The sequence below is a fragment of the Carcharhinus amblyrhynchos genome, chromosome X, assembly GCF_965287045.1.
Source record: "Carcharhinus amblyrhynchos chromosome X, sCarAmb.v2.hapA, whole genome shotgun sequence".
Taxonomy (NCBI): domain Eukaryota; kingdom Metazoa; phylum Chordata; class Chondrichthyes; order Carcharhiniformes; family Carcharhinidae; genus Carcharhinus; species Carcharhinus amblyrhynchos.
This window is the reverse complement of record NC_137359.1, coordinates 4,779,277-4,804,823: the sequence shown is the minus strand read 5'-3', so window position 1 is coordinate 4,804,823 and position 25,547 is coordinate 4,779,277. Positions and strand designations below refer to the sequence as shown.

At 42.8% G+C, this 25,547-nt stretch overlaps 1 protein-coding gene across 3 annotated transcripts in view; it reads left to right on the top strand.

The window, feature by feature from the left end:
- The window catches only part of LOC145362058 (arf-GAP with GTPase, ANK repeat and PH domain-containing protein 1-like), a 181,620-nt gene that overhangs the window by 128,992 nt on the left and 27,081 nt on the right, over positions 1 to 25,547 (top strand). For all 3 annotated transcript variants that reach the window (XM_080218110.1, XM_080218111.1, XM_080218112.1), the window contains exons 6-12: positions 1,098 to 1,232; positions 5,195 to 5,316; positions 8,047 to 8,199; positions 11,577 to 11,663; positions 13,712 to 13,816; positions 14,834 to 14,981; positions 15,476 to 15,613. In XM_080218110.1, coding sequence (XP_080074236.1) covers positions 1,098 to 1,232; positions 5,195 to 5,316; positions 8,047 to 8,199; positions 11,577 to 11,663; positions 13,712 to 13,816; positions 14,834 to 14,981; positions 15,476 to 15,613 — 888 coding nt within the window. The remainder of the gene's footprint in view (positions 1 to 1,097; positions 1,233 to 5,194; positions 5,317 to 8,046; positions 8,200 to 11,576; positions 11,664 to 13,711; positions 13,817 to 14,833; positions 14,982 to 15,475; positions 15,614 to 25,547) is intronic.

Here is a 25,547-nt window from a genome sequence, read left to right as displayed (position 1 = left end):
CCACAGTCTAAAAGACATGCTGGTTAGGTGCATCAACCATGCTAAATTCTCCCTCAGTACACCCAAACAGGCGCCGGAGTGTTGGGACTAGGGGATTTTCACAGTAACTTCATTGCAGTGTTAATGTAAGCCTACTTGCGACACTAATAAACAAGCTTTAGACTTTTAATTCCAAATTTTTACTAAATTCATATTTCACACAGGTTTCCAGAATATTACCCTGGGTCTCTGGAGTACTGGTCCAGTGGCTATGCCATTGTCTCCCCAGGTACTATGACAAGGTCACCACCAGGGTTGAGAAGAGTAGCTAAGAAGACAGGAAACTTGATGTCAAGATGATGCCAAGTTTAGGTTTGCAAAAACGTTTAAGAAGGGGAGTCTGAGAGCTGAAAAGCTCCAAACCTGTGGGAAAGAGTGTTACAGAAGGTGAAGGTGCAATGAACATAAGAAATAGGAGTAAGCCATCTGGTCCCTCAAACTTGCTCCACCTAAGATCATGGCTGACCTTTGATCTTGACTTCACTTTCCCACCCTCTCCCTCAATTCTCTTAGTGCCCAAAAATCTCTTGAACTCAGTCTTGAATATATTCAATGACAGAGCATCCATAGTTCTGTAGCTATGTAGGCCAGACTGGGTAAGGATGGCAGATTTCCTTACCTAAAGGACATTAGTGAACAATCAATGATAGTATTATGGTCACTACTCAACTAGTTTTCAATTCCCAAATTATTGAATAATGTAATTTTAAAAATTAATTAATTGAATTTAAATTACACCAGCTGCCATGGTGGGATTTGAACCCATTTCCCCAGAGGATTAGCCTGGGCCTCTAGATTACTAGTCTAATGACATTGCCGCCAAACCACACTCTCCTTTCAGCATGTTTGTATTTTGACTGATGAAATGTTGGACTGTTATCTGGACCTGTCGACAATTGAAATAATTGTCTTGCCTGTTCGTCAATAGAGGTTGGTAAGAAATGTGAAATTAACATGTGTATACTGCAGCAACAAAAGTTACTAATGGGGCACTTCTGACAGGTTCCTGTCCATTATACAGCATTTGCCATCTAAAAGATTTCTTCACTCCCCTACAGATGCAATCAGTGCCACCAATCCACGAGTCATTGACGATGCTCGAGCACGAAAACTCTGCGCTGACCTCAAACGCTGCATGTATTATGAGACATGTGCGACGTATGGACTTAATGTCGATCGAGTGTTTAACGAAGGTACCAACTTTTCCTCCAGCACCAGTAGCGAATCTGTCATTCACTCTTGAGAACCTCTCCCAAAGGAGATGGAGAGGATTGGCACAGTTATTGTAGGCCAGATGGCCTCCTGTATTGTAAAATTTAAATAGTTTGATAAGTGGATCTCTTCACATGTCTATCTGCAAGCTAATTGGCCAGGAATGGCATCACAGCTGAGCCTGATCGATCCTCACTTCACGTTCACACATTCAGTATTGGCCATTGAATAATAATCAAGAATGGAAACCCCAGCTGATTTTTCTCTTCCGTTTGCCAAATGTAGTGTCCCTACTTCCTGCTAACTGAGATCAACTCACCCAGTACTGATACCTGAACACATCAGAACTGGTGCCTTTACCCAGAAGGTGTTGGGGGGGGGTCTGTCTCTCACCCTGTTGAGTTTCACAGCTCTCTGATACTCCAGTTGTCCCCCAGTGTTTTGCAGTAAACTGGCTCTGTTTAACCAGGGTCTTTCCCCAGCCTGGCAGCAACAACTGTTGTCAGCCATTGGCTGACTGCTGTTATTCAGGCTGAACGCTCAGTTTGAACTGATTGATGAGGAAGATTTTCCAGGCAAAGTGGTAGCCACAAAACCATTGCCCTAGTGCTCCAAATTCATCTCTAATCTCATCGGGAAGGAGTTCTATCTTCTGTCTAATGACACAAACTGATACAGGCTGGTTTGTAAATGCTCACAGGTCCTTGAAGCAGGATTTTAGCTAACACTTAATTGGAACAATTAACAGTCCACCTAAGTGTCAGCCTAGCAGAGCCTCCTCAAGAGATGACAGAAGAAAAAAGGAAAGGACTTGCATTTATATAGCACCTTTCACAACCTTAGGATATCGCAAAGCACTTCAGTTTTGAATATCCTGATTCATACCAAGCCCCCATTCACCCATTACCTGCAAACTCGCTGACCAACAGTGGTTCCCGGTCCAGCAACATTGCATTTTAAAATCTTCATCCTTGTTTTTAAATCCCTCCATGGTCTTGTCCCTCCCTCACTCTGTAACCTCTGACAATACTCTGAGATATCTGTTCCTCCAATTCTCACCTCTTGATCATCCCTGAATTTAATCACTGCCTTCAGCTGCCTGGACCCTAAACTTTAGAATTCCTTCTGTTAACCCCTGCCTTCTCTCTCTCTCTCCTCCTTTAAGACCATCCTTAAAACTTACCTCTTTGACCAAGCTTTTGTAATCTGACCTAATATTGCCTTATTTGGTTTGGTGTCAAGCTTTGTATGATAATGCTTATGTGAAACACCATGGAATGTTTTGCTACCGTTAAAGCTGCAAAATAACTACGAGTTGTTGTTGAAGTGACTTTTGTGATGTAGGGAAAGCTGAAACAATGAAATGTCTATTTGTCCAGTAAGTCTTTGTAAAAGGAGGGTGAATTCACTGCTCGGACAGGCTGTTGATCATGAATGTGCTGGTGTGGCATGTGACCGTTTCTTCGCTGAAATGGAAATGAACAAGTACAGTTTCAGCTTTTACTATTTGTTTTTGAGCTGAGTGACTGCTGACTTCCAACAGCGGATTTTTGTACGAGATAATCTGCAGCATGCAGACAAGGGCTAAGAATTATTGGTTGAATCTTGGGTGGTTGAGTGCCTGTGACAGGAAACCTTAATTCTGTGAGAAAGATAGAAACAGAAAGGCTTAGAGGAGGAAGGCTAAATCCAGCACCCACACTGCAGCTGCTTCAGAAACAGTGCAGCAGCCGAGTGGGTGACAAGCTGATCCAGAAAATGTCAGTATATTTGGATATTAAGCCAGATCAGGTGTGATTGCTGGTAAGCGCTTTCAAGTCTCTGGGTAACAACAGCAAATTGTGCGGAGGGTGTGGAGAGTCTGCAGAAGGATCTAGATAGGCTGGGCGAATGGGCCAGGAAATGGCAAATGGAATTTAATGTTGGCAAGTGTGAGGTGGTCCACTTTGGTAGGAAGAATGGTAGGAAGGATTATTACTTACGGGGCGAAAAACTGCAGCAGGCGACGGTACAGAGGGACCTGGGGGTCCTTGTGCATGAGTCGCAAAAACCCAGCCTGCAGGTGCAGCAGGTGGTCAGGAAGGCGAATGGGATGCTGGCCTTTATAGCGAGGGGGATTGAATATAAAAGTAGGGAGGTCTTGCTGCAGCTGTATAGGGCATTGGTGAGGCCGCAGCTGGAGTACTGTGTGCAGTTTTGGGCGCCGCACCTGCGCAAAGATATTTTGGCCTTGGAGGGAGTGCAGTGGAGGTTTACTAGGCTGATACCGGAGTTGAGGGGGTTGAGCTATGAGGAGAGGCTGAATAAACTGGGCTTGTACTCGTTAGAGTTTAGAAGAATGAGGGGAGATCTCATTGAGACGTATAAGATGATGAATGGGATGGATAGGATAGAGGTGGAGAGACTCTTCCCGCTCAAAAAAGACAGTAGGACTAGGGGGCACAGCCTCAAGATAAAGGGGGGGCGGTTTAGAACGGAGTTGAGGAGGAACTTCTTCACTCAAAGGGTGGTGAATCTCTGGAATTCTCTGCCCGTTGAAGTGGTGGAGGCTGCCTCGCTAAATATTTTTAAGACGCGGGTTGATGGGTTTTTGATAAGAGAGGGGATTAAGGGTTATGGGGAGAGGGCGGGAAAGTGGAACTGAGCAGCGACAGATCAGCCATGATCTTATTGAATGGCGGGGCAGGCTCGAAGGGCTAGATGGCCTACTCCTGCTCCTATTTCTTATGTTCTTATGTAACAGTAATTGCTGTCTTTTACTCCTCCTCAGAGATGTAACTGTACTTTGAGTGAGATCTGTTTCAAAATCCTGGCGCAAATTTAAATTTGTAATACTCACAATCTCAACCCATGCCCTTTTGCATAACAAGACGTGTATTATCAGGAAGTCAGGCAGAATGGAAGATCACACAAGTCAGGCATTCTGACTGCCATCCCCAGAATCCCAAATTGCACTCCCATCAGGCGAAGCTTTGCACTGGGAATGCTGAATTGTAATGTTCACCTCTGTCCCCTGGTTGGTGCTTTGGAGGGATGTTTTCCCCCTTCAGCATTGTGTTCATCTGTTTAAAACAAGAAGTAGAAATTTCAATTGACTATGCTAACTACGCATTTCTAATATCCCAAGGGGTAACACTGGGCCCTCAGTGTTTTTAAACAAATGGTGTGAGAGAGAATCCATAATAGAATAATCAAGTGTAAACTCTGGATAGAGTGGGATTGATGGGCTGAATAAACAACTCCCCAACTGCCACTTCTGTTTTGCACGATCCCAACTGTATTTTGGCTGCTTTAAGATCTTTGATTAGAAAATTACGTCTTTTAAGTTATTTTTTATCTGTAAGTGTCTGTTTCCACACACGGACAACAGCCTCCTCCTGGCCTCCACCCCAACAACCTAATGACCATTTCGGAACAAGTTGCCAAAACCGGCTTTAATTTAACTGTTTGTGCCTTGCAGTTGCTGAAAATGTTTCATAAAGAATTGGAATTTGCTGCTTGCATGGAATGTACTTGGGCCAGGACATTGAACCACAGTCTATTCAAGCAACTTTAAGGAAAAGGAACAGGCTTTAAACAGAAATGCTGGGGGGAAAGGGTCAAACACTGTACTATTTTTATCAAAACCTATTTATGTTGTTCAATTTTTAAATTGTCTCTTACACATATGAAGTAATTTTGGTGAAAAGGAACTGTCCCCTGTTCTAGGTGTTGTTCTTTCTCAGCAATCTTCATTGGAATCCTTTAAGACATTATACCCAAGTATGAGACTCTCTATTTTTGTCAACAAAATTGGCATCTGGACTCTTGGAGTTATGGGCTTCCTGTTATCTCTTGACAATTTGGCATAAATTAGGTTTCAGAGCCCCTCTGTGCTGTGTTAACACAATGCAGCCTCTCACCAGCAATTTTACAAGAGACCTCACTTTTATTTTTCTTTCAGTTGCACAGAAGATCTCAGCTATTAAGAAACAGCACCTTTTTGCCACATCATGCAAGTCTCTGCCAAGCTCTCCAAGCCATTCAGCTGCATCCACTCCGGTCTCTACCATCCACAGCAGCCAGGTGAGAGAGTCGAGAATAAGTACCAGGAAACAAGTGCTACATCCTCTGTTAGTCACTGAAAGGTTTTGGTGTAGAAAATATTGAACCTGTGAGTGAGATGCTGGGGAGGTGACTTCGCTCCCAAGCCTCCCAAATGCTGTATGTATCTGGGGAAGGATTCTCCTTCCAACTTTTCTTTTTGCTCTGTCAGGAAACATTTTTTTTCAAAGAGTATACTTTATTCATTGGATTAGTAAAGATACATCCATTTGTTTAAATTTGATAAAATGCAACACAGATCAGTTTCTTTCAATACAGTACACAAAGTGCTTCACTGCACTTAATTGTGACAAGCTATATTTACATTTCATGTCAGTCAAACATTCTCTGGCACATACAGCCCAAAGGATTTTACCTGGGTTCCTGCCCCTCAGTATACCATGGCTGGCCTTAGGTAGTGGCCTTTTCTCATTGAGCCTTAGTGGTGGCCTAGAATCATAAGAATCCCTACAGCATAGATAGAGGCTATTTGGCCCATCGAGTCTGCACTGATTCTCAGAAAGAACAGCCCACCCAAGCTCTCCTCTCATAACCCCGCCCATCTAACGTGTACATCTTGGGACACTAAGGGACAATTTAGCATGGCCAATCCACCCTAACCTGCACATCTTTGGAGTGTGGGAGGAAACCGAGGCACCTGGAGAAAACACCTGTACACACAGGGAGAATGTACAAACTCCACACAGATAGTCATGCAAGCCAGGAATTGAACCTGGGTCCCTGGCACTGTGAGGCAGCAGTGTTAACCACTGTACCACCGTGCTGCCAAGCATGGCTTGTCCCGAGCTTCAGTCTGTCTCTCAGCATGTAGTCCTGGACCTTGGAATGTGCCAGTCTGCGATATTCAGTCATCGACAACCCATTGCACTGGAACATCAACATGTTTCAGGCAGACCAAAGAGCTTCCTTGGTGAACCGAATTGATGGTCCTCCAGCAGGATTTGATGTTTATCCCAATGTGTGTCCCGGAAAACAGTCCATAGAGCACAGAGGCAAAAGACACCGCATCTCTTTCCAGGTCTGCTTTGAACTTTACTGTAAGAAGTCTCACAACACCAGGTTAAAGTCCAACCAGTTTATTTGATAGTAAACCCATCTCCACATCTTGAACTTTACTGGGCAGTAAAGTGAGAAACTGATTGCGTGGGGAGGGTAAGTCAGAGTCCCACATCGCACATTCCCTTCAAAGACATGTCTGAACCTATTGGCCAAAGACAATTCTTAGTTCTATCAAACCGTGTTGGCTCAGATTAGTATTTTAGCTGGGCAAGTGCCACACAACAGATTGAATGTTCATTGTATTGGACGTGTTGTGTGTCTGATAGCTCTGGGCGAATTCACAATTAGCACCTTTGCTGTAGGCATGTAATTAAAGTATCACATAACTTCCAGCAAACCAAACAGCTGTTTTGTGTGATGCACTCAAGGGCTGAAACTAGGCCTGTTTACTGTTGCTTTTAAGCATTAATAATAGCCTGTGAAGTTCTTAGCTGCAGTGGACCAATGTGCTATACAATATATACCACAGTTAATGATCAGTGTGCATCCTGGCTGTTCGGTTCATGTCATTGTCTTGTGATTAACTTGAATTAGAGCCTGCGAATTTGGGTCAGCAGTGTGTCTGACACAACTAACCCAGTGTCGTGTTTAAGAGTCACCAAACCACTGAGAAAACCACATACAAGGAGTTTCTCTTTGCCTGATGTGGGCATAGCCTGTCCGATGAGAGACATATCTCACTCAGCAAACTCCAGGAGCTTCCATAGTAGAGAGGTACTGTTGGAGTTTGACCAGTGAAACTTGTGTAGTTTGCCTGTACAGAGTACTCGTAAGCTGCCGATGCAGAAAAGACCACTCTAACTGTTGGGGTACTGCATATATAGTTTTCTATACCAGAGTGGAAACTGTCTGAGTCCTCACTGATACTATCTTTCCAGATGCCATTAATGATCAAGGCTGGCGGGTCAATCATTAAGCATGTCTAGTTTCAGGTATTGTCACAGAGGATTGATTCCAAACTTCCATCACCAAGTCATTCCACCTACTAGAGATCTTGGTGCATTGGGTAATGTCCCTGCCCTTGAGCTGGGAGCTCTAGGTTTGAGTTCTGAGACTTGATGGCCATGGAAGGTACGTTCAAAACGTAAATCCTTCCAATATGCCTATGGTGGGCAGTAAGTGCAGCAGAGTCTCCTGGTCAGCCAGAACCATGTGGTAGCTGTAGGTGCAATAGCCTCCCTATGTTAAAAGGCTCCATGCACAAACCCTTGCCACAGGCAAACCCTTGCCACTCCATGACAAGTGTCCTCCTCGCTGTAAGGGACTGATGATGACGGTGATGATTCAACCTTGTGGCAAAATGCGATCCAAATGAATTCCTTTTTGGGAAAAACTGAGCTGTCGCTTCTTACAATCTATCAAGAATGGACAAGGTTCTATGTTCAAATGCGTTCATTTCAAATAATTTCCTGTACTCATGGTGAATATGAGCAAACTGCTGGGTTGATGCACTAATTACCTTGGCTGAGTATAGAATCACCCCATTTCCATTGTAATTAAGGTTTTATTCTGCCTTCGAATCCAATATCGATTGAAAGAATGTTCTGGAAGAATCTTATTGCTTGATTTTTAAAGTTTTGATACGAACTTCATTTCCATCTTTTCCTCTTCTCCACTTCATTCCTTTTGCAGGCAAGCAATGGTGGCAACATGAGTGATTATTCCTCTTCTCTTCCCTCCACTCCGAACATCAGTCATCGGGATCTGCGGGCTGATGTTTGCCAAGCTTCTGGAACTCCGGGTTCTGTCCGCAAACATTCGAAAAGACGCGCAAGTCTGTTCACTGTAAGTATTTGTTGGATTCACTGAGCTGTTAAGGAAGCAGCTCACATGAATTTTGAGGGAAAATTGCAGGTACTTTCCAGCCATGTGCGTTAGTCCTTGTTGAGCATGGTCACTTGATGGTAAATTGCCTGGGTATCAATTGGTTGAGATTTTGATTCCGTGTAGTGTTGTATTTGTGAGGAATATTCAGATAGGCTCCCAATGAAAATCCTACCAGTTTCAAGGCTCTGTGTTTAAATGCACCATGTGATGTGATGTTGAACTCTGCAGATGAAGGGAGGTTCTGGACATTGTTCCAGGATGAGTTTGCTGGCCTAACCAGAGTGACATGTGTTACAATTGGTGTTACAATATGTTACAATCAGTTCTGAACAAGAGTCACACAGGATTCGAAACATTAACTCTATCTGGTTTAGTGAACAGGATTCCCATTCCTGACAGCATTCCAATTCCTGTTATCCAGCAGGAGTTTTTAGGTGATTAACAACTCTGGATGTTTCTAGAATAAGAACATAAGGAGGCGGAATTTTCCGTGCAACGTGCCACATGTCACACAGTGGCTGGATCTTCTGGTCCTGCCTTTGTCAATGGGAATTCCTGTTGAATGTCCCCCTTGCCACTGTGAAACCTGTGGGGAGTGCGCCGTCAGCAGGACTGGAAGATCCCATCAGCGTGAATGGTTGCAAAGTTCCGGCCAAGGAATCTATATGGCCCCTCAAGCCTGCTCCACCATTCAGTAAAATTATGGCTGACTTTTGAGCTCAGCTCCACTTTCCCGCCTGATGGCTCTTAGCATCCAAAAATCTATTAGTCGCAATCTTGAGTAGATTAATTGACCGAACATCTGAAGCCCTCTGGGGTAGAGAATTTGAAAGATAATGTGACAAAGTTGAGACTGGATGATGCAACAGTGTTGGATGAGCAATGAATAGGGAAAGAATAGCTGGAACTCATTATGTTAATCTATTAATTAGTTCAGTCATTTTTGGTACATGATCCCACATGGCAGGCTATCGTTTCATAGCCTGAATCGCCCATGTAGTAAATTCATCTTGAGCTATATGGGCCAATACAGGGATGCACTAGAGGAGAAATCGGCAGGGGAGCTACCCTGTCCCCAGGGAAGTCCTTTGTTGGGGGTAGTTCTGGGTGAGGCCTCAAATAGGCTTTTTACCCTCCCACAATAAAGATTTGGGGAGATTGAAGTTGTAAGAAAAGAAAACACTTTTTAAAAATTGTTAATTTTTAGGCTGCTACATGTATGATCACTCTGGAAATGTGCAGATAGTTTTGTGTAATGAGCTAGTAATCTGTTACAATATTAATCTTAGTAGAACCCCGCCTCCTTACTAGCTCAGTGACAGGAAGGCTGCATTTAGTTCTCATAGTTCTTTCCTGATTGAGATTAACTAATTCTGCATTCACTGGATATTGATAGTTAATGAGTTACCTGGGCAAAGTAACTTTTAATATTAAAAAATTCACATGATAGAGCCAATGTGTTTAGGATTTTGGATAATTTCCATTTTAGTGTAATTCAATTGCCCCTGTCCTGTGGGGCTCAGTGGCCCAATTGTACATCCCATTACCGTTACTTGTTTCTTGGACTCTTATACAGGACATCCTACTGCCAACAGGGATCAGTGCACCTGGTTTTTTATGCTTTGTTTAATATGAGCATTTTGTTGTCCTTGTGGGGGAGGGGTCTCTCTATTTAAAGCATGATGCCAAAATATCAAAGTGCATTAACTAATCCAGTTGAATCCTGACAAGAGCTTTAGCCATGGAGCCAAGTGATTTTATGCTTCGGTTCAGATGCACATGAATCAGAATTTCCACAACCTGTGGATTAGTTCTCAGCTCGAAATGGACTGCTGTTTATTCAGCATACATTTAATTAAGAGGAATACTGACAATTCTAGAAAATGCTGCTTTCTGTCCTGGTCTGTCCCCCTATCTCACTCTTTTCCTTCATTGCTCTCTTTCACCTTCACTCTGTCTCCCCCTCTCTTACCTACAGAGGCCTATCACTTTATAGATAGGGCAAAACATGATTAGCTCAAATATCAGATTTAAGATGGTCTTAGACTGCTGAATCAGCAACAATCACAGAACAAAACAGTCACCGCTTTGATTTACTCATTGGTACTCCATCAGCAGAAAAGTAACAAATGAAAGTGTAGATTTTTTCTGCAAATTGGTTTGAGTAATAATTTCTAACAAAATAAACTCATTGGTATGTGGAGAGCTAATGTTGTTCAAGAATGGAAGGGGCAGGGTAGGATACATGTGGTAGAGTTTGAACAGGTTGGAGTTGATGAACAGCAAGGAGAGCATTGAAACAATCAAGTCTGGACGTAACAAATTGTGCATTTGCCTTGGATATTCTCCGAGTTCCAAAAGTATAGGTTACTCCCATAAGTGATCCCCATATCTTTGAGTGCAGCAGGACTGTTCAAAATTAAATCATGTGATAATAAAACCCGGAAAGGGGGATATAACATTTAAGATCCTTGTGCGATCTGAACAGGATATTGTGCCTATATCACATGTCTGAATGTGAACTTCTCCAGGCTTTCAGTAGCTGGATTTAAAACACTTTAGATAGGTCCTGATGTGAATGATTGAAATGGAATTATTTTACTGACTTCACTAGAACTGTTACTGTGCTGAGAAGAGCAGAGGCTGGAATTGAGAGAATCAAATCAAAAGTTTCAGGAGAGAACGGTATGGAGCTGGGAGGTGATGAAACTCATTTGTTGAACCTGTTGGCAATTTAAGGGTGAATTGTTTTTCAGAATGTAATCTTTTCTGCTGCTGTGTTTGATAAAGGATTTAGAGTCTGTTCGTCAATTGAAAGGCCTTTACTGAGAAGTACAAACTGCTGGTCAGCCATTCGGAATCAGTGGTTTTACTCCCCTGTTTAAGAAATAAGACACGTGAATGTAATAGCTGGCAAACGAGCGATTAGTCTTAAATTTTCATCCTTGTAATTGGAAAACCGAATGCTCGCTTTGAGAGAAAATCTAGATCTCACTAGGAGAACAGGACATCAGTGTGTGTGAAGGATGCCAGGGGAACGGTCACGGTGGGGCAATATTACAATAGTAGCACCATTGTATGCAGCAGTACAGTGATTTTTCAGACTTGTTGGCAGATAAGGGTGGTTGTGTGTTTATTTTTGTCCTCGCCATGGTCTGGCCCTGATTCAGCTATTTGCTCTGTCTTTATTTACAGGGAGGCCTCAGCAGTACATTTATTCTAAAAACTGTCAGCACAGTAATAACCCCAAGGTATTTAGTCTAGACAGAAGCAGGGTTAATGAGAGCAAGTCCTTCGAGCTTCGGTTTGACACCACATTCTTGTTCCCTCCACAGGCTCGGCGGGGAAGCGATACAGAAAGGAGGAGTCTGGACAGTAAAGCAGATAACATTGGGAGTGGCCGTGCAATCCCAATTAAACAGGTAGGTTTCATGATGGCAGACTGAAGTGTGGATGACAAATAGCAGTTGAGCTCCTCTTTGCCTCTATCCCCTGATCACAGCTGCTCAGAATGGAAAAGTGACTGAGGGCTCAGTTGGGAAATGCATGGCTGGAGGAAATCTGGACTATTCTTCCCTTGCTTATGTCAGCTGACCATGGTGGGGTACTAGTTGGGAGTTCTACGGTTCTCTGTGGTGTTCCTGGATTAGACAGGTGAGAAAGAACATGTAGCCAGTTTCCCTGCTACTGATCAGGATCCTGTGACTCCTGATGGAAATATGCTTATGTGGATGAAATCAGACTTTGTGGTGATGCTTTTACAGCTGAATAGCCACTATCTGGGTGCTTGCATGGAAATGTCCACTTGGGTGAAGTATCAGAGCGCTTGGCATCTGTCCAGCTGTGCCTAAACTAGAGTTTGAACCTTCAGGAGAGGAAATTGGAATGATACTTTGAACGGATGGCTGTCACCCCTGAATGTCCTGTCAGTCAATATCACCACCTCCACTATAATTAAGAACAAGTTGCAAACATTTCAAAACATGTTCATTATTAAACCTATAATTTAGGAACTTAATAAGATAGAGGGTTATAGGTAAGCCTAGTAATCTCTAAGGTAGGGACATGTTCAGGACAACTTTGTGGGCCGAAGGGCCTGTATTGTGCTGTAGTTTTTCTATGTTTCTATAAGTTCAAACAGCTAAAGTCCTGAAGGATTTGAATGTTAAACTTGTTCCATTTCTACTGTCCTACTCCATATTAAGTCCCAGACCTCATTGGCCTCCAGGGGCTTTTCATTGAACACACTGATTTAAAAATCTTTGTCCTCATTTCCAGATTTCCCTCTGGACTCACTGCACTTTACAGCCTTCTCCAGGCAAACATCTTGGCTCAGGCCCTTCATCCCATTTTAGATTTCTGTGCTCCACCATGTAGCAAAGCTTTCAGCTGTCTTCATGTGCTCTTCCTTACCTCCTTATCCTTGCTATATCTCCCCTCACCTTCAAAAAATTCCTCAAAACAGCACCCCTAATTGACTTCTCCCACTTCCTGCTCAGTGTCCGTTATCTTCCCCATCTCCTGCTGTCCAACATCACCCTTCCCCTTTGTGAAATGTCCTGGGACATTTTGTTAATTAAAGGCATTTTATGAACAGAAGTTGTTCTTTATAAAGGGGCATGAACATAACTGCAAGCTTGTTATCTCAATCTGTAGCTTCTTTATTTTTTGACAATTTCCTGTTTTCTGATCCCACACCTGGCAGGTGTCACTAAAGATTTGCTTGAGCCGGGGGAGGAGTAAACTCTCAAACACTGTAAGGGCTTTATTTCCCTTTCAGCAAGAGGCCAAATATGTCAGATGGCCTTTTGAATGTGGGTTTGATGCCTTGATTGGTCTTTGTTCCACCTGTTTAACTTTGCCCCTTTTCTGTTATCTGCCCTCATTAAGGTGTTGACTGTCCCTGGGTGTGATTCCATGACCATGAGCAACAAGGCAGCCTCCTGCAGCTTTACTTTGCTGGCATAAAAATACATAAACATTACAATAAGGAAATAGGCCACTTGGCCCCACCAGTCCACGTTGGCATTTACCCTTCTTTTGAGCAAATAGTCCAGGTCATATTTAGTTCACCTGTTCCCTTTTCCTTTCATGCACCTACTCAAGCAGATCTTAAATGTGGGCATCACCTCAGACCGTGAAATGAATTCCATAGCCTCCCAATTCTCTGTGTGAACAGGTTTCTCCTGCCATCTGCACTCGATATCTTGCATTTAATGTTGTGTGCATGGACCCTTGTTTCTGACCTCTAACAGTCTGATTCTGTCCAATCCTTTCTACATTTGGACAAGCTGTTATTACACCATCTTGCAACCTACGTTTCTGGAATGAAGAAAGACCAAACGCTCCAGGATTTTCTTGAGCGAAGCTGCTTGAATGAGAAGGCTAGCTAGCACGTGGCAACTGTGCTTGTAGGGAGATTGAGGCTTGCTCCACTGATCCTGGTTTTCACAGGCATATTTCCTTACAGGGTGTGTTGCTAAAGAGAAGCGGAAACTCACTAAACAAAGAGTGGAAGAAGAAGTATGTTACGCTGTGCAACAATGGAATCTTATCCTATCATCCCAGTTTACACGTAAGTGTATTTAATAAGTTCTGGTTCCTCAAAGGGCCTTGCAGCCAAAGCAGACATCCCTGTGAAAACACAGCTCTTGTGCTTGGGGAAATAGTGTTTTTACTAAACCAGCTGTGGCACTGCTCATCATAGGTTGGGAATGTGCTAATTTCAAGTGAGCCAGAACCACTCTACTGTGTCATGCACAATATATTACCATGTTGCTAAAGTGCAAGTGGGTCCAACCTGGTGTATTCCTCTAAGAGCCTGAAGTGAAGTTTCTGCAACTTTGCGGGTCAGTTAGAGTCTCCTGGATCATCCTTAGGTCAATCATAAGTCAGACTTTCTTTCACATTCTCCTAGTTGAAAATAGAACTGAAATTCCAAAGGGATTTCCCATTGACTTCCCTTAGGTACCCGCAGGGTCTCTGGCAGATTCCCTCTGTCACTCCAAGGTTTTCTGGACTCCCTCCCACCCCAAGGGTCTCTAACAGACTACATCCAACAGATTCCTTGCATCATTATTTGCTAACTTGTGTTTTCTGACAAAGAGCTTCATCAAGATACGAGATCTCAGCACAATGAAGTCAATTATTTTTCCACTTGTGACATTAACTGTCAACATTAAGCACTCAGCTTAATGAGGACACAGACCACACACACTGCTCCTGTTGGAAAATACCAGAATGGCATTAACAATGTACATGGAGGCCACCTGAGAAAAATTGTGAGGCACAAATCTAGTAGATGGGTGCAAATGATGCTTTTAATCTATCAAAGTAAAAATAGAACAGTTTGTAATTATCATTTCAGGATGATATTTCAAATGTACACGTTACTCAATGGGGGTAATTTTCACCTTTGCCATCGGGGCACTGACCTGGCATGAAAATAGGGCAAAATCTACAATAGGCAGATAACCTCCTCTGCCAGGGTGCCACTTATACAGTAGAGTTTTTAAAAAAAAACTCCTTCCCAGCACCTCAGAGTAAGGTACTTTCAACTGCTGGTGAATTCTCCGATCCTTTTCTGTTTTAGGATTATATGCAGAACATCCATGGAAAAGAGATTGATCTTCTCAGGACAACAGTTAAAGTTCCTGGCAAGCGGCCACCCCGTGCTGTTTCAGCCAGTGGCGCCTCCACCAGCCTGAATGGACTTGTGAGCAGTGGGCAAGAAAGTGTTGGTAATTACAATGCAACATACACTCTGCACAACATCCAATAGGCAGTGCTCAATAAACCTCCACTGTGTTTTTTCTGGTAGCTAAAATGTTAGGAATTAATTTGTGTTGAGTATTTTGCAGTGATTGTTGTGTGTATTAAGTGATTAAATTTGAGTAGGAGACAGCATGATGGGCCTTGATCTCAACAGAGTGCGGACGCAGAGGTGAAGAGCGCATTTTTTAAATTATAGTTGTGTTTTTGAGTAATTCTGTTTGAGGCAACAATGTTGAAAATGTTCTGATCTCATTAGAAGTGCAATTCAGAATTAAGACTTTGTTTTTTATTCCCTAGACCTGGAACATTTTGACAGTTGTAATATTTGATTTCACAAGACAGCCAAAGTAGTTTTAATGATCACTAACACAAACTGTGCTATACTTCACTGTAGTTAGCACGAGAATCTCATTTAGGAAGTGAAAAATTGAGTAATTTGTGAATTGTCTCTTTCCCACAGATTCTCTGCATTCTGGTAGTTTAGACCCTGTTGCTGAGCAAGCAATCAGTGGTGAAACTAAAGTCAAAGGAAAGTTCCCAAACTGCTCCTCCGTTTCTAGCAGTGACCAGTGGAGCGAAAGTAGCTCAAGAACCACTGGTAAGAAAAATCTATCAGCTCTGAGTAACAAGCAGCTGTGTAATGTGGTGATTAACCTGGTGAAGAGCAGTAAAGCATGCCTTCCAATTATATAGAAGATGCACGATGAACAGCAGAGATCATTTACTCTTTCAGTGAGAAAATCTCCGGGGTTAAATTTAACGATTGGAGTTCCCAGCATGGAACTTTGTGAGGTGGAAACCCAGACTGAAAATTCAGGGGCAAAGATCACTGCACCAACCATTACTTCCCATACATCAAAACTGCTAATGTGAGGAATTGTACCCACCTCCTGATTATATGTTGTCATGGAAGCATTAATTTTCAAAATCTACTCCCATAATTCATTGTCTATGTTTCAGACATGTTTCTTGTGTCAGAGAGAATATCTTTGGGTAGAGATGATTTGTATCAAAGGTAAGTTGATAGGGATTCAGGACCGGCACATTCCTGCAAGGATGAAGGATAAGTTTTGGGAACCTTGGATAATGAGAGATATTGTGAGCCTAGTGAAAGAGAAAAAGGAAGCATTTGTCAAAGCGTGGAGGCTGGGAACACACAAAGCAAGTGTGGAATACAAGGAAAGTAGAAAGAAATTTAAGAAGGGCTAAAAGGGGTCATGAAAAAGCATTGGGCAGCAGGATAAAGGAAAATCCCAAGGCTTTTTATACATATATAAAGAGCAAGAGGGTAGCCAAGGAGAGGGTTGGCCCACTCAAGGACAAGGGAGGGAATCTATGCGTGGAGCCAGAGGAAATGGGCGAAGTATTAAATGAGTACTTTCTGTCAGTATTCACCAAAGAGAAGGACTCGGTGGATGATGAGTCTGGGAAAGGATGTGTAGAGCGTTTGAGGCATGTTGAGATCAAAAAGGAGGAGGTATTGGGGTTCTTGAGAAACAATAAGGTAGTCAAGTCTCCAGGGCCTGATGGGATATACCCCAGAATGCTGAGAGAGGCAAGGGAGGAAATTGCTGGGGCCTTGAGAGAAATCTTTGTATCATCACTGGTTACAGGGGAGGTCCCAGATGATTGGAGAATAGCCAATGTTGTTCCTTTGTTTAAGAAGGGTAGCAAGAATAATCCAGGTAATTACAGGCTGGTGAGCCTTACACCAGTGGTAGGGAAATTATTGGAGAGGATTCTTCAAGACAGGATTTATTCCCACTTGGAAATAAGTGGACATATTAGTGAGAGACAACATGGTTTTGTGAAGGGGAGGTCGTGTCTCACGAACTTGATTGAGTTTTTCGAGGAGGTGAAGAAGATGATTGAGGGTAGGGCAGTGGATGTTGTCTACATGGACTTCAGTAAGGCCTTTGACAAGGTCCCTCATGGCAGATTGGTGCAGAAGGTGAAATCGCATAAAATCAGAGGTGAGCTGACAAGATGGATACAGAACTGGCTCAGTCATAGAAGACAGAGGGTAGCAGTGGAAGGGTGCGTTTCTAAATGGAGGGCTGTGACAAGTAGCATTCTTCAGGGATCAGTGCTGGGACTTTTGCTGTTTGTAATATATATAAATGATTTGGAGGAAAATGTAACTGGATTGATTAGTAAGTTTGCGAATGACACAAAGGTTGGTGGATTTGCGGATAGTGATGAGGACCATCAGAGGAGACAGCTGGATATAGATCAGTTGGAGACTTGGGCAGAGAGATGGCAGATGGAGTTTAATCCAGACAAATGTGAGGTAATGCATTTTGGAAGGTCTAATACTGATAGGAAATATACAGTAAATGGTAAAACCCTTAAAAGTATAGATACTCTGGATTTGGGAACGCAGGTACACAGGTCACTGAAAGTGGTAATGCAGGTGGAGAAGGTAGTCAGGAAGGCATACGGCATGCTTGCCTTCATCGGCCGGGGCACTGAGTTTAAAAATTGACAAGTCATGTTGCAGCTTTATAGAACCTTAGTTAGGCCACACTTGGAATATAGTGTTCAATTCTGATCACCACACTACCAGAAGGATGTGGAGGCTTTGGAGAGGGTTACAGAAAAGATTTACCAGGATGTTGCCTGCTATGAGGAGAGATTGGAGAAACTTGGTTTGTTCTCACTGGAGCGGTGGAGGTTGAAGGGAGACCTGATAGAAGTCTACAAGATTAAGAGAGGCATGGACAGAGTGGATAGTCAGAAGCTTTTTCCCAGGGTGGAAGAGTCAATTACTCGGGGGCACAGGTTTAAGGTGCGAGGGGCAAGGTTTAAAAGAGATGCACGAGGCAGATTTTTTATACAGAGGGTGGTGGGTGACTGGAACTTGTTGCCGGGGGGAGGTAGTGGAAGCGGATACGGTTGTGACTTTTAGGGGGCGTCTTGACAAGTACATGAATGAGGTGGGAATAGAGGAATATGGCCCCCGGAAGGGTAGGGGGTTTTAGTTAAGTCGGGCAGCATGGTCAGTGCAGGCTTGGGCCTGTTCCTGTGCTGTAATTTTCTTTGTTCTTTGTAGAATTTCTAACCATTTTTTTTCCCTCTCTAACCGGGGATGTACCCCTCTGACTGGGCTTTGCATCTTTCTGATATTTACGACTCATAGATGGTGACTTTGCTGCTGAGTCATCAGGATGGACTATTCTAGAAGTAAAGGGGAGGTGATGGCCTAGTGGTATTACCTCGAGACTATTGATCCAGAAACAGCTAATGTTCTGGGGACCCGGGTTCGAATCCAGCCACGGCAGATGATAGAACTTAAATTTAATAAAAAAGTATGTGGAATTAAAAATCCATGACCATGAAATCATTGTCAACTGTCAGGAAAAACCCACCTGATCCAAGAATGTTACCAACTGAACCACAGCATGAATCCATAGTGTTCAATATCTCCAAAAATAATCACCCCCTGTAGCTCAGTTGGCCATGTCGCTTCTTGGTCATTATCAGGTTGTTGTTTATGGTGGTTTGCTGTGCGAAACTTGGCTGCTATATTTCCATTACAACAATGACTGCTCTTCAAAAAGGACTTCAGTGGATATGCGGTGCTTTGGAAATGTCCAGTGGTTATGAAAAGCACTATCTAAATACAAGTTTTTTGAAACTGCGTCAGAATTTTTTTTTAATTCATTGATGGGATATGGGCATGCCTCGTGCATCTCTTTTAAACCTTCCCCTTGCACCTTAAATCTGTGCCTCCTCATAATTGACTCTTCCAGTCTGGGAAAAAGCTTCTGACTATCCACTCTGTCCATGCCTCTCATAATGATTCATTAATGTCCTTTGGGGAAGGAAATCTGCTCTTCTTACCCGGTCTGGCCTATAGGTGACTCCAGAGCCACAGCAATGTAGTTGACTCTCAACTGCCCTCTAGCAACTAGGGATGGGCAAAAAATGCTGGCCCAGCCTTGCTCCTAAATCAGAAGATTATGGCTGGAATTTTACCAGCACGCCTGCCTCAATTCCAGGAGCGAACGAGCCTCAGAGAACAGCATTCTGTGTTGGCCTCGGGCAGGGTCATATGAACCTCGGGCGGACGTGCCAATAAAATTCCACCCTGAGTGTTCAAATCCCACCCTGGGACTTGAGCACAAAATCCAAGCTGACACTCCAGTGCAGTAACATGGGAATGCTGGCCTGTCAAAGAACGTACATTAAGCTGAGGCTCCTCTCAGATGTATATTAAATATCCCACGGCACCATGTAAAGAAGAGTTTTCCCGGTGTTTTGACCAAATTTAATGAAGCAGATTATTTGGTCCTTTCTCTATTGTTTACTGTGGGAGCATGCTGTGCATAGATTGGTGGAAGTATCAGCCTACCTTACAACAATGACTTCACTGTGAAATGATTTGGGACATAGTGCAGAGTTGAAAATATGTTGTCTAAATTCAGTTTAAAAAAGAGTCCTGGAGGCGAATAGCTGTCACCAGCGCTCGAGTGAAAATAAAATACTGTCATTTGTTCTATCGATGTAATTGTACCATCAAACTGAGAACCATTCAAATACATTGACAATTGATAATGAGCCAGCAGAAACTCCATTGGGATCACATTGATAGTTCAAATGACCTGGATCCTGCAGAAATATAATTTGAAAGCTGTCATTGTTGACTAACAGGAAGATTCAAAGTGATCTAATACTGGAATAGAAGAGCAAGAGAACATCAGGAACACTTCATAATTCAATCCTGTATAGGCCAACCTAAACAACTGGCAAATGCTAATCAAGATCAGAAAAGAATGCCCCCCGAAAATATATTCAGTGGTCAAAATCACTTCAAATAGCATCAAGAATTCCATTGAAAGGAGGAACCTGGTCTGTGCTTACTTCCAAACACACGAAACATTGCCTGTCAATGTAAAATGCTAACAGTTGCCATGCATGCAATTTGGTCTCACCTCCTCCAATTCCAGGTTGAAGAATAATAGTTATACTCACACATTTTTTATAACCATGGGGAAAAATCACCCCATTTTACCTTTGATAGGATTTGACTCACAATGTACAGCAAATTTCCTTTCACAATGTGCACAGGTAATTGCAGCGTGAGATCTATTTTAGGATCTGCTGTTCGTTATTTACAGTGCAGATACTGGGTTATAGATAAAAAAAATTGTCAACAGTGACCTCTTCTGGAGGACATTTGGAAGTTTGTCAAATGACACCTTTATCATCCTCTGGACTGGTATGCCATTCCAAATCAGACTCACGAGGCCTCAACATCCTTCCGTCTCAAGAAGTGAGATTGCTAAACTGGCCATTATATAATGCAGACTGGATGTGTTATATATTAATACTGATTCTTGGTAGCTGCACTAATTACTGTGTATTAATATATTCATACATTCACCGGAAGTGATATCATAGATCGCTAGGACGGGGAAACTGAACAGTGAAGAAGCATCCTGTAAATAAAACCCCATTATTTTTAACCCTCTGGGTTTCCTAGAGTCAATTCTCTCATATACAACTTAAAAACTGGCGACAAGGACTTTGAACGGCGGTGGTTATGTGATAGTGTACGAATGAAGCAGTGGCATGATGGGAAAAATGGTCAAGTATTTAGTATGAAATAAGGACAGCAGACCAAGCCATTTCAAAATGCCAGACCCCTGACTCTGAACAAAGAAATGACTACAACCAGAGAGGGCCAAGTGCTTGGCCTCAGTCTGTTTTGATAAGGTTGACTTCGCATAGCCTGAGTGAGACATGATTAACACCACAGAATTTGTTTATTACAGAAAATAAGGCATAAAGGTCAGGGATGAGGGAATCACAGAATTTGTTTTGTTCGATGTACCACTGCTTGTATTACTAAAATCATGTAAGCTGATAAGAAAATGTATAATTATTGAATTGATCCTTGTAGTGGGCGCAGTCTTGGGATAGAATTAGTAGTTAGTGCGGACCGCTCTCTGTTTCCAAGATTTGGCCATTTACTGCATGCAGTTTTGTGATCATAAAAACTAGTTGTTTTTTACAGCAAACTTTGTTAAGTTTAATTATCACAACTCGGGAAACAAGAAATTTTCCAGTACAACAGTTATCCACCAAAGAGGAGGAAAATTACCGGAATAATCAGGAAAAGAAAACCGAAGAGAAGTTCTTCACATGTGTTCTGGACATGATGGGCAAGGAGGGTGTGAGCAATGATCTTCTGCACAGCAATTCAAGAGCCGAATGTGCTTGAAAGGAGGCTGAAATTCAATGCAACTGAAGAAGGCAGATGCTAAATTCTGTGAACAAATCGTAGATATTTTGCAAGCACATTTTTCACTGAAGCCTTTGGTGATTGCAGAGCACTTCAGGTTCCACAAAAGAAATCCAGAAGAGAGGAGTAAATTGTGCAATTCATTGCTATACTACAAAGCCTTGCAGAGTATTGTGAGTTTGGTGATTGACACAATCCACGGCAAATTTGTCTGGTCTGCAAAGTGAAACAATACAGAAACAGGCCTTACTCCAAAAAAGGCCGTCGAAATTGCTGCTTCCCTGGAGCTAGCTGCAAAAGGAGCTCAGCAATTGAGTTTTTGTGTACTCAAATATGAAAAATGTCAGCAAATTGACACCCAAGCGTTTTGAAAGTTGTATATGTCACCGCTGGGCAAAGCCAGGGCATTCAGCCGAGGGAATGCTGGTGTAAGGACATAGTATGCAGAAACTGTGGAAAAACAGGCATATTGAGTGTGCCTGCTGAAAGAACAGGCAAGTAAAAATAATAATCCAGAACAAAACAGCATGTAAACAGAATAAAAGAAGTGCCTGTGCTGTTCAAAAGAGATAAGAAACAGAGTGACTCACTGGATGTGTTAGCCATTGCTGTTGCTATGAATAGATAGTGGGTTATTCCACTGCTGGATGGACAGCAGTATAGAAGTTGACACTGGGGCAGCAGTATCACTGATGCCAGAGATTGTATGGAAAGAAAACATTCTCTTGAAAGCTTCAATTATAGTTCTAAAGACAGGTAAGGTGGTTCCACTGAAGGACCACATTGAAGTAGCTCTGCAACTTAATGGGCAAACAGCAGATTTGTCTCTACATATAGGGGAATTATCCAACATTGATGAGTCGAAATTGGTTAGAAAAGATTCAACTGAGCTGGGCTGAAGTCAACCTGATGACTAGTGGAGAATCAGGCCTCACAAAAATTCAAAAGAAACATACAGTCATGTTTGTTGAAGAACTGGGGAATATGAAAGACATCACAGTTAAATTTAAGATCAAAGAAGGAAGCCAAGCAAAATGCTTGAAGGCAAGATCGGTAGTCCATGCTATCAGGCTTGAAAGAGGAGGCCGACTTGGAACAACTGGTGGTAACAGGAGTCTTGGATCTTGTCAGCATTGGTGAATGGGCCACAGCAATAATAGCAGTCATCAAGAATGATGGATCCATAAGGATTTGCGGAGAATTCAAAGTCACCCTATATCCAGTACTATGTGCGGAACAGTACCCATTGCCACACACTGATGACCTGTTAGCAGGATTGGCAGGAGGCCAACGTTTTAGCAAAATTGACCTAAGCTAGGCTTACTTACAGATGAACATAGACCAGAGGTCACAGTGACACACAGGCTTGTTCTGGTACCACGGATTGCCATTTGGTATCACATCTGCTCCTGCATTGTTTCAAAGAGCAATGGATCAGATCCTCCATGGACTGAGCACCGTCCAGTGCTATCTGGATGACATCCTAGTCACCGGAAGTGACGAAAAGGGAACATCTTTGGAATTTGGATGCCATTATTCAGAGATTGGAAGACTATGGACTGAGTCCGTGAGGATAAGTGTGAGTTTTTCCAATCCTCTGTTGGATATTTGGGACATGTGATTGACTCAATGGACCTTCACAAATTTCCTTCGAAGGTCAAGGCTATCGCACAATATTATTCAGTTTGATCCTGCCGAGGATCGTTGAACTACAACGGAAGATTTGTTCCAAATTTGGCAACCGTTTTAAAATCATTGCAAAATGTCTTGTGCACGAACAAGAAGTGAAAGTGGTCAGATCAATACAAGAACAAGCTAAAGAAGCATTGGTCAAATCTGAAGTTCTTAGCATTTTGATTCTACCCTACCCCTACAGTTAGCTTTGCTGCATCCCCTTATGGATGCATGGTATTATGAGGGAAAACCTCAGAACTAACATCTGACTTGAAACCGTACTCCTCTAGAAGATTGGAGCTGTCAGTACAGTCAAGAAGTCGGGGCTCAGTGATCATGCCACCACCATTGAATGTTAGATAAGTTACACAAGGACCATTGCAGAATAGTACGCATGCAGGAAATATTATTTCTGGTGGCTTGGATTGGACACGGAAATTGAAGAGAAAGCTGGAATGTGCTGTCCATGTGTGAAGATGTGAAACCTGCTACCCCTAGCCCTGCTGCATCTATGGGAATGGCCAGAAGAGGCTTGGCAATAAGTGCATGTAGACTTTGTGGGACCTTACGAAGGACATATGTTCTTAGTGACAGTTGATGCTCATTCAGAGTGGCCAGAAGTTGTTATAATGAAATCTAATGAAAGCTAACATTAAGGGCATTTAAATGGTCATTGGATAAACATATGGATGATATTGGAATAGTGTAGGTTAGATGGGCTTTAGATTGGTTTTCAAGGTTGGCGCAACATCGAGGGCCAAAGGGCCTGTACTATGCTGTCATGTTCTATGTACTTCAAGAAGCTAGGAGAAGTCTTTAGTAGATTTGGATTCCCTGAACAATTAGTAAGTGACAACAGACCTTAATTTGTCTGAATTTGAAGAATTCAAAAGTTTTTTGAAAGAGAATGGTATTCTGGACCATATCTTCCTGCTACAAAGAGACTAGCAAAATGTCTTGTCCAAACCATGAAACATACACTAAGAGCAACCAGGAAACAAGGTTTGCTGATCAAATGTCTTAACCAATTCCTACTAGTGTATAGGAATACCATTCATTCTACTACCAAAACCTCTCCTGCATTATTAATGAAGAGACAACTACTTTCAGCATTTGACTTGTTAAAACCTCTGAAAATAAAAGCAATTGTACAATAGCAACAAGGACAGAGAGAATGGCAGGAAAGCAAAGCAAAACTTTGGGCAGGATTTTACAGCCCTCACTTGGGTGAGACTGGAAATTCCTGCCCGAGGTCAACGGAGATTTCCATTGTCAGACTCTCACCTGCACTGATTCCACAGCGGGTGAGGTGAGAGTTCCAGCCATTGTGTCTTCCACCAAGGACAAAGAGTTTTGGCTAGAAATTACTCCACAGGAGAGAAATGGGTTCCTGCCACGATCCTCGCACAGACTGCATCTGTCTTGTATACGATCCAAACCAGAGATGATGTCAGCTGAAGGAAGCATGCAGACCAGCTGTTGGCAGGAAGAAGCAATCCACCAGAAATGGAACCTGCTGAAAATCTGTGTTCAACCAAAGTCCTGACCTTCCTGCAACCCTGACACACCAATGGACACTGTAGAGGAAAGCAACACCTCCCCTGTAGACCAAACACAAAGTCAATCTCTAGATACAACGCCGAGGCCGGTCACAACAACCATTGATGATGTTTGTGCAAAGGCAAAAATGCCAAGGGTTACAGCCAGTGCAGAGGAGAAGACATTAGCGGTTCGCTGTTAACCATTCTGAGATTTGATTTATTGATTATTGTTCACGTAACACTGCTTGAATTTGTTGGGGATGTTCAGTTTAAAGTGGAGGAAATGTTATCTATTAATAATGATTCCTGGTAGGTGTACTAAGCACTGTGCATTAATATATTCATACATTCACCAGAAGTGATGTCAAGGGTCGCTAGGGCAGGGAAACTGCCAGAGTGAAGATGCATCCATGTCGTGAACACCACCTTGTAAATAAAACGTCGTTATTTTAACCCTCCATGCTTCCAAGTGTCAATTCTCTTGTATACAACAAATTGTAATTCAAAATGAAAAAGGGAAGATTAAAAAAAACACACACACTGGGATCTAGCAATGGAATCTTGTCCACAAACCTCACTACAGGAAGGATGTGGAAGCTATTGAGAGGGTGCAGAGGAGATTTACAAGGATGTTGTCTGGATGTTAGCTGGGTCTCTTCTCCCTGGAGAGACGAAGGTTGAGAGGCGACCTGATAGAGGTTTATAAAATGTTGAGAGGAATAGATAGGGTGGATTCTCGGAGGCTATTTCCCTGGGCTGAAATGGTCGCTACGAGAGGACACAGGTTTAAGGTGCTGGGGAGCAAGTACAGAGGAGATGTCAGGGGTAAGTTTTTCACTCAGAGGGTGGTGAGTGAATGGAATCGGCTGCCGTCGGTGGTGGTTGAGGCGAACTCGCTGGGGTCTTTTAAAAGACTTCTGGATGAGTATATGCGATTTAATGGGATTGGGAGTTACAGATAGTTCTATGGCCTGGTAGGTATGGATGAGATCGGCGCAACTTGTGGGCTGAAGGGCCTGTTTGTGCTGTAGTGTTCTATGTTCTATAAACTTGATTACTTAGTGAAAAAT